Below are 9,161 nucleotides of genomic sequence, written 5' to 3'. Positions count from 1 at the left end.
GTGGTGCTGGGGGATTGAACCGCGGTCCCTGATGCCTTGCCAAGCTTGTTCTAAGTAGGTGCTTTAGACCACTGAGCCATCTCTCCAGCCCCAGGGATACTTTTGATTTATTCTCCATGAAGGTGAACATGTTCCAAAAGGAAGTAAAACAATTTTCAAAAAGTATAAACCACAGCTGGGGATTGAGAGCTCAGCAGAATAAGCACCTGCCTGGAGGTGCAAGGTCCTGAGGCTAATCTCCCACACTGCCCCCCCCCCCCAGGCAATTCTGAAAGTAATTTCTGTGAACTGTTACATGCAAATACTAAGTAAAAGTTCCTAAGCAATCTGCCAATTTGGGTACGTTAGGGGCAGCAGGGAGTGTTCTCCCTTCTAAAAAATAAAATACTGCACACTCTAACAAACTCCACAGTTGCAAAGACAGAATAATGACCCTATTCACGACTTACTCATGGTCAGCTGGGCTATAACTCCACAGCAGTGGGGAACAAACAGCTTCAAAGACTCTTCTGGACAGCACTGAAACACATGTGCACAAAGAGGTCCTGAAAAGCATTTTCAGTTACACAAATACACTAGGAGTGTTGTCGGCGGCAAATAAACGGTGCACACAGCTGCAGAACCAATGACGCGCTTAAGGGTACCAAGCGCGTCCAAAAGAACCAGCTCTACTGACCTGCTAGTCGCCGCGTCATCAACTCACCAGCCCCAAGAAGCGCACTCACCTTCACGGCAGCACGACACATGTCTGCCACCATGCGGCCTGCTACTCTTGTTTCAAATATATGTGAAATAGAAAAATTAAAAACTTTCTGAAGGGCCACCTGTTAAGGTATAAAAGAAAAGGTCATTTTTCAGAAAATTAAACATGGAACATAAAAGAAAACGATAGACACACTCAAGTTACATAAAAAAAGCCAAGTAAGCAATTTTTGACTAGCTGACTTTATGAGGATTTGCTCAGTGATGTTACATTCAGGTATAAGAATAGCATTTGCAGATAATTCTACCCTTAACACATAAGGAGTAAGATTTTACTTTCTACAGAAATCTCCCATACAAAATTATAGCTGCTGGAATCAAATGCAATTAGATTATCTTGATAATTAATCCAAAATAACAGGAACATTTTTAGAATGTCTAATGTTTACAACTTGTCTTTTTGGCAACTACAAACCTTATAAAAATTTAAACTGTTCAAAGACTTGAAGCAGTCTATTTAATTTTACAATCATCACAGAATTTTATTTTTCACAGAATTTTAACTTGCTTGCTAAAGGAAGAACTGAGTTCTAAATTGGGATTTACCATGCTGAAAATTATGAACAACTCCTTTCTGTTGGACAAGAGATAATTTGTGTTCATTCTTTAAACTCAGTTAAGGGCTGATGACACAGCTCAGTGGCACAGCGCCGGCATGGCAAGCACAAAGTCCTGAGTTTGATTCCTAGTACCAAAAAAAAAAAAAAGAGTTCTTTGCTCTTTAATCTTAGGAGCTATTCTATTTTATATAGCTGTAAGGTGGCATATCCTTCAGCCAGGATGAACACTGTTAAACAGTCATAATCTCAGATAAAGGGAGAAGAAAAAGAACTGAAAACAAAGAGCATTCTTAAGGACCTGACTGCCTGTAAGGATCAATCAGTACCAAATAAGGGAATGTTAACCAAATGCCTTAACGAGGACAACTTTTTCTAATCCATCACAGCTAGACCATTATACTTGGTATTTAATTCCTGCCATGGAATTGCATGCAACTTTCTACACTTCTCCCTTAGAAGTCCATTTCACAGTAACAACGGTCTAGAAGGCTGCTGTGAGTGCTGAACTAGCAAGTACTGAGCCACTGTTCCCAAAGGAAACACCGGACGAGACGACTGTGAGCATCTGGGCACGTTTTCAATAGCCCACTGACACGTGACTCTGTTTGTAAGCATTTGTTTATGGCTTATTTAATACACAGTGTTGGCTCCTCAGCACTGAGCTCAGCCAACAGCCACACAACTACCTGGTGCAATGTATTTGGCGTATATTCGTTCACTGAGCCAGGACAGGTTTTGGGCTGAAGAGCAGACCTCACTCATGGTATACACAAAAACTCAAGTGCAAATTTAAAACATCAAATGAAATGAAAACAGCAGAGGGTAGTGACTGCGCGATGCTCTCTTACCGTGAATATTTCTTTGGAACACTGTGTAAGGATTGTACTGAACGTGGAGGACAGACCTAACTCCACCAAACTCTCCAAGTGAGTCATTTTCTCAGTTTCGGTCTCTTCTCTTGTTTGCTCCAATGTACTACTTTCTATAAGTCCAAAGCATCTAAAGACCCCAAACAAAGTACCATTTAGCCGCTAACAACAGGTTTAATCTTTTCTATAGCAGGCAGATAAGCCTCCACGACCATGATCCTTCAGGGACAGCTGCTTAATTGACAGCTGGCTCACAAATCAATTTTCTGTTTTTAACTTTGCAGCAGCTCAATGAGGGTTAAAATCAGGGAGAAACTAAGGTTTTGGCTTGGGAGAGTCCCTTATTTTATTTTGGCCCTTTTCTGAATACAAGAAAAGGACAGATCTAGGCCTCCAGCTCACCTGTCCATAAACTGTAGGACAAAATCCTCAAACTCAGCTGTGGCTGAACAAAGCTCTCGTTCCACCTGTAATATGCCAGAATAAAGAAAAGTCACAAACAGCTTTGGATTGTTTATTCTAAACTAGTAACACTCAATTATGCCTACCAAAGAGATATAATAAATGATTACAATGGCTACTATAAGAAACAAGATCATAATCATATGTTGATTTAGAACAATTTAATCTAGTACGTTTTTAGGGATCAAAGTAATGAACTGAAAAATACCTCTGGGTGACAGCTATGCAGACTACCTCACTATTTAATGCCATGTTACCACAAAACAGTAACTCTACCTTAGAGAATGCATCTGCCATTGTTTTAAACTCTCAAATATTACTATACCTATTCAGTAAGAATTAGAACACTCAGTTAACCCTTTCTATCCAGAAAGCATCCTTACTTCAGTGAGGTCGTTTCTTTCTTGGAGTACAGATGAACAATCCACTAAAGGCACCAGAGTAGAAAATGTTGCTATAAACTGGAATGTGATCTGTGGGAATAAGCAATTTCAAAATGAATTACAAGTTCAAAAAAATCTAAATCATCCAGATAAATTACGTTAAGGAAAATCTCATGATGATCTGTATGTTTTTCACTTAGAAATGAGCATTTTAAGGTTCTGAAAATTAACTGTCACCTTAGTAATAAAGTTACTTAAAAAACTTCAATCCTTTGTCAATGAGAAGCTCTCGGTCTCCAAGCAGGCAACATGAATGAAAGGCAAGCAGGAGACGCTACAGCAGATGTACGGGAGCGGGGCAGCGGGGGAGGGAGGGAAAGGAGGGGGCCGGCGGGAGCCATGCCTGCGCAGCAGCAGGCATTCTCTACCACGCAGCTGGTCATCGTATCTCCTTATTGCCAAGAAAACCAACAAACATGCAATGAGATTTAAGACGCCACAGAATTAGGTCTGTGGTCTAGCTCAGCGGTCCAGCACTCCCGGACCACTTAAGGTCCTCGGTTCAGTCCTGGCACAACGGCCAGGTTCTAACCTTGTGACACATGCAGCTTACAGCAGGCGACTTCTGAAAAGGCATTCTATAGAGCAGCTGTCCACACTTAAGCTTAGGCATCTATGTACTCCTGTCATCACTACCAGATCTCATGAGGCAGTGTGTTCTAAAAGGTGTCTGGAAAGTTTCCGGGACACACACTTACGCAGCGTGACGCGTGTGACAGCCGCGCGGATGCTCACCATGCACTTACTGAAGTCGTTGGGGTCCACCCCAGGCAGCGCTCTCATCAACAGAGGTAGCATGTGTGTCGGGCCTTCAGGAAACCATCTGCCTCCTGACACCAAGCTTCGGGCTACTCCAATCACACAGCTGAGAGTAGCCGTGAGCTGGTGAGGCTCTGTTAATGTCTCTAACGCTGGGTATGTTCTACAGTTCGAAAATGCAATTTTACAATGTTAAATACACTAAATCCGTGTAGTACAATTTGACTGAAAGGATAAAAGCAGATTTGCTATCAAATTTAATAGAATTACACAGAAAATTACAGAACACTGCATGATTCTACAATTCCCTATCTCACGGCCTGTCTTTTTATAAATTCCACAGTAAAAATGAGCACGGACTGGTAGACTGCCTTGCTTCTCAGTCACCTTTTTTTTGGACAGGGTTTTGCTCTGTAATTCAGGCTAATTTGAGCTCACTGAGCAGCCCAACTCAGCCTCCCATTGCTGGGATTATAGCCACGCCAGCACACCCAGTTTCAGTCACTTTAATCCATACTAAACTGATCTAAGGGCTCACTGAGTAACAGAATTCAGGAGTAACAACTTACAAATACTCCTCAAAACAGAACAAAACAAAAATAGTACCGTTGTCCTTTCTCCATAAAAACAAGTTGAAAGCAGCATGCAGTGGCAGAGCCTGTCATAACAGCACTGGGGAGGATGAAGCAGAATTACTACCGTCGGGCGACACGTGGGTTGGGCTACAAAGTGAGCTCCCAGCCAGCCAAAAAGGAAAAAGAGTACCTAAAATTTATCTCATTATAATTTCAGTAACAAAAGGCTTGCAGGACGGGGGACATGCCCAGCAAGCAGTCCCGAGTTTGACTGCCAGCATCTGGCATGACAGCACACAACCGTAATCCCAGCACTGGGGAGGCTGAGGCTGGAACACCACTGTTAAGCTTGCCAGCCCAGCTACGATGTAAGTGTCAGGCCAGCCTGAAACGCAAAGTGAGACCTTGTCTCACAGAGACACACACACACTAAAAGACACTTAAAACTGAAAATCAGTGACATGAAACAAGAGAATACTCATGACGCTGGTCCGAATCATCTGTGAGGAGCACGACGCCAATCTTCGACCAGTCGTGAAAAGCCAAGGGCACTTCCCCGACTCAGGGCTTTCACTTCTTTAAAGACCCTGTCTTACGGATGGGAGTGAAATAAAATGGAGGCACCCTACATTCTACTTACCCAGAAACGATAAACAATAAGGGAAACTTCACCACATATTAAATGAGAAAAGGAAGATTTTAAATGGTAAAAATAATTTTAAAAATGAAGAAAACATATCAAACTGTCTTTTGGAGATACAAAACTAAGAATTTCTCTTCTACATTTTTAATTCTTCAATTTCTTTTGAATTTAGACAAGGTCTTGCTTTTATCTAGGCTTGCCTCAAATGCTTGGACTCCAGAAATCTTGCTGCCGCAGTCTTCTGGTGTGTACCACCATGCCTGGCTACATTTTAAGTTTTTAAAAAAGTGTTTTTATAAAAGAACACACAAGCCTCACATGGTGGTCAAGTGTACATCATACAACATGTTGATGTTATTTGTGCAAGAACTGAAGACTAAGGAAATGTGATGAATGTACACGCTCAGGGTTAGAAGCTTTGTTCTGCAAAACAATGTCTCACTATTCATAACTAATCAGCTAGAAAATTACACAAATAAGGTAAAATAAAGGGGAAGTAAAGAAAGATTAAAACATATCAAACTTCAAAATTCTAACAGTACATACACCTGAAATTGCTCTTCCCCAGAGAGCACAAAGGAACCGTCTACGGCTTAACAGCTTCTAGCACCCAGCAGGGCTGAGCAGCAAAGAACCCTGGGACGTAAAAGGGGGGCAGAGCCACGTCTTCACCACACTTCCTCCCTGGGTTCTGTATGTTGGAGCGGTGCCCTTGGCCAAGGGAACGTGAGCAATACCTGGCCTCCCTCAAGAGGCAGAAACTGACTGTGGTCTATTACTTCTACTACCAACCTTGCACAAATAAAACTCAACTGCTAGACTCTTCTGGCCTCTAAAAACTACTGACAATCGCCTGGCAAGCGCAAGGACCAGGGTTCGATCCTCGGTACCTCAGGCCTGTTGGCCCCGCCTGGGCAAGCTGAGCTGGCCACCGAAACTGGGAGTGATGGCACAGGCCTATCATCCCAGGGCTGGGGAGACCAAGACTGGAGGAGCACTACTATGAGTCTGAGCTGCGCTGTGAAACCCTAACCAAATACATAAATGAAAGATTTAAAAAATTTTAAAACAACTGACAATTTTCCTTCCATTTTTTTTTCTTTCTTTTTTTTTTGGCTAGCCCAGGCTGTGTTGAGGGTGGGTCTAGTGCAGCTCGTGGAGCTGGGGATTGAACCGCAGTCCCCTGTGGCTGAGTTTGCTCAAGCAGGCACTTTAAACACCTGAACTAATGGGGAAGCCCCAATCTAACCGGGAAGCCCCTTCTTCCACTTTTGACAATGACATTCAAAGAAAATTTAAGATTCACATTCAAGCATCAGCACAAGAGAGACAAAGCAAAAAGTTAAAGTAATCTGGTCCTGAATATTCAAAGCACTGCCTGTCTCAGGACTCATTGTCCTGTGCACAACGGCTAGGTTCGTGGAAAGCTACTGTACTCTTCCAACATGCAAATCAGAGTATAGTAAAAGTTACACTGTAAAACAACAGATTAAGGTTACAAGATATATCACTGTCTTTCATGTCATCAATTCACATACTCATAAATCTTAAATTATGTGCAAAAACTTGGGTAATGGGTATGTCCACACAATCCAAAATCCTTGTTATCCACTGTATTTTAATTGTTTCTCTCTAATCTTAATGAAGTTTTCAAAGGGAAATGTCTTGCTTCTCCTCTGAAAACAGGCATATGCAGAACAGATGCCACAGAAGAGAGAACCAAAAAGAGCAAAAGAGAAGACCGTAGCAGAGTAGCCTCCCATAACACATGTACAGCGGCACTTACCTTTCAAGTACAGGGGGTATCACTAACTCGGGCCTCATGAGTGCAAGATTCTGCAGGGCCTGGGCTGCTTCTAGACTGCCCGTTTTGCTAAACATAGCCAAGAGCACAGGCTGAATAATGCACTGCACGAAGTCTGTAACGTCCTGCTCAGTGAGCTTATGGCTGTCAGGCACAGGAGTCAGCCAAGAGGGCTTCTTGTATCTTTCACGATGCAATCTTCTAACAACACTGTTCGGCAACCTCTGCAGTAGCTTCATCAGCTTGCTCTGAGGACACAGAACAGGAGTTCGAGGTAGCTCCAACTCTCCCATACTGATACCCATGGCCCTCACTGCCCTGAATAAATGCACAATGCCACCACGTGGGAGGCTGATTCACGAGGCGGTTGGGTTTGCTTTGTGAGAATACGTGGCTCGTTCAAGGCCAGCCTGGACTACAGAGCAAGACCTGGCCTCAAAAAACAGAAAATGAAACAGAATAAAATGGGATAATTTTTTTTTAAAATAACAAATCTAAATACGAAGTCCTCCATAGCACTAGACAGGATACAAAGCTCTTACCAGTAACTACTGGTAACCACGTATGAATGGAAGTTTCAGGTTCCAGTTTTAAGTTTTTAGCACCACACAAATTTTCCATTACATGAAAATAATCAGGCCCGGGGAGATGGCTCAGTGAAACAAGCGCTTCCCTGGCAAGCACAAGGGCCTGAGTTCAATCCTGGGTTCCAAAAAAAAAAAAAAAAAAAAGAAAAGAAACAAAGAAAATAATCGTAACTGGCATTTAAAAGAAAAAGAGGGCCAGGGAGATGGCTCAGCAGAATAAGCATTTCCCTGGCAAGCGCAAGGGCCTGAGTTCAATCCCCGGTCCTGTCAAAAATTAAAAAATAAGGGGCCAGGGAGATAGTTCAATAGAGTAAGCGCTTACCTGGCAAGTGCAAAGGCCTGAGTTCAATCTCTGGTTCCGCAAATAAATAAATAAATAATAAATAAATAAAATAAAAAGAGCTGATAGCATAAAACTGAAAAGACTATTCTATGTCGTGGTGCACTTTCTTTATGATAGGGGCTCACCTTGTAGCCCAGGCTTGGCTCTAAATTCGCTGTGTATCCCAGGCTGGTCTTGAACTCTTGGTGACCTTCCAGCCTTACCTCCAAGTGCTGGGATTTTTTTCTTTCTTTCTTTCTTTATTTGATACAGGGTCTCACCACACAGTTTGGACTCATAGTGATCCTCCTGCCTCAGCCTCCCCAGTGTTGGGATTTACAGATGTGTTCCACAACACCTGGTTTCAGTAGCTGGCACAGTGCACCCGGGTTCTGGGGCTGGCACGGCATATGGTACCCGGGATAGAACCCAGGTCCTTGCATTTGCCGGGCAGGCACTCAGACCACTGAACTATCAAAGTGCTTTCAGGCAATCAGCACCACAGCAGGTAACATGGCATTTCTGTGAGCGCTCTGTCACCATGTGCGGCCTTCTGTCACGTCAGCACAGCAGCACTGTCCTATGCACATGCAGAACTAACTCAGTGCAGGCACTATCACATGCTACACCACAGGCAGTAGTTGAGCACAACCATATCTTCCAGTTTCAAGCAGGAAACAAAGTGAACGTACTCACCAGCCAGCGCCCGTTATTTGAAGGGTGGTAAAATGATGTGATGCTGTTAAACAAGCCAGATAAATGTTCCTGCACCAGCTTACTTGGTCCACCCTGTACAGACAAAAGAGTAAGAAGGTCAGTTCCTGTTTGTTTGGGGGAAGAAAAGGTAGTAAATGAAAACAAGAAACAAGAAAAAAATAGAATGTTAGTTCCTGCACTGCACTGTAAGAACGAAGGAGTCAACAGACCCACGGCTATCCACAGAGCACTACCATGGTTGACCTTCATCCTGCCGACAATGCTAACTTTAAGAGTCATAAATACCCTTTAAAATAAATTTTGAAAGCAATGGCAAAAAGAGAAAAAAAAAAGACAAGAACAAAAATTTAAGGTTTCTTGAAAGTAAGTGGTAATATGCAATCATATGTCCAATCTTACAGAACTGTATCTATTAATCTGAGCCACAGATTTTAAGATAAAAATAGATGATATATATCAACCACTGTTAATCAGCTATTCTTGTTTTGAAAATCTGTAACGTATGTATTGTATGTTACCGTTTCTTTTTCTCATTTTTATTCTTGCTTTTGTTTTTACTTTTCAAAATAAAATTAAATTTTATGTAAGAAGTAATCCTTAAATTGATTTTTCCAGTTTGGAAGAGAAATACATAGGTGAGAACCAGCTTACACAGTTG

The 9,161-nt window shown here is 42.3% G+C and overlaps 1 protein-coding gene across 2 annotated transcripts in view; it reads right to left on the bottom strand.

Moving 5' to 3' along the window:
• The window catches only part of Psme4 (proteasome activator subunit 4), a 124,025-nt gene that overhangs the window by 88,105 nt on the left and 26,759 nt on the right, over positions 1-9,161 (bottom strand). For both annotated transcript variants that reach the window (XM_023703556.1, XM_004643409.2), the window contains exons 8-15: positions 8,483-8,575; positions 6,860-7,125; positions 3,832-4,018; positions 3,037-3,126; positions 2,594-2,658; positions 2,171-2,321; positions 726-824; positions 450-519 (exon numbers count right to left, since the gene is read on the bottom strand). In XM_023703556.1, the coding sequence (XP_023559324.1) occupies positions 450-519; positions 726-824; positions 2,171-2,321; positions 2,594-2,658; positions 3,037-3,126; positions 3,832-4,018; positions 6,860-7,125; positions 8,483-8,575 (1,021 nt within the window). The remainder of the gene's footprint in view (positions 1-449; positions 520-725; positions 825-2,170; positions 2,322-2,593; positions 2,659-3,036; positions 3,127-3,831; positions 4,019-6,859; positions 7,126-8,482; positions 8,576-9,161) is intronic.

The sequence above is a fragment of the Octodon degus genome, unplaced genomic scaffold (genome assembly GCF_000260255.1).
Source record: "Octodon degus isolate 3935 unplaced genomic scaffold, OctDeg1.0 scaffold00174, whole genome shotgun sequence".
Taxonomy (NCBI): Eukaryota; Metazoa; Chordata; class Mammalia; order Rodentia; family Octodontidae; genus Octodon; species Octodon degus.
The sequence above is the reverse complement of the archived record's forward strand: the minus strand, read 5'-3'. Positions and strand labels throughout refer to the sequence as shown.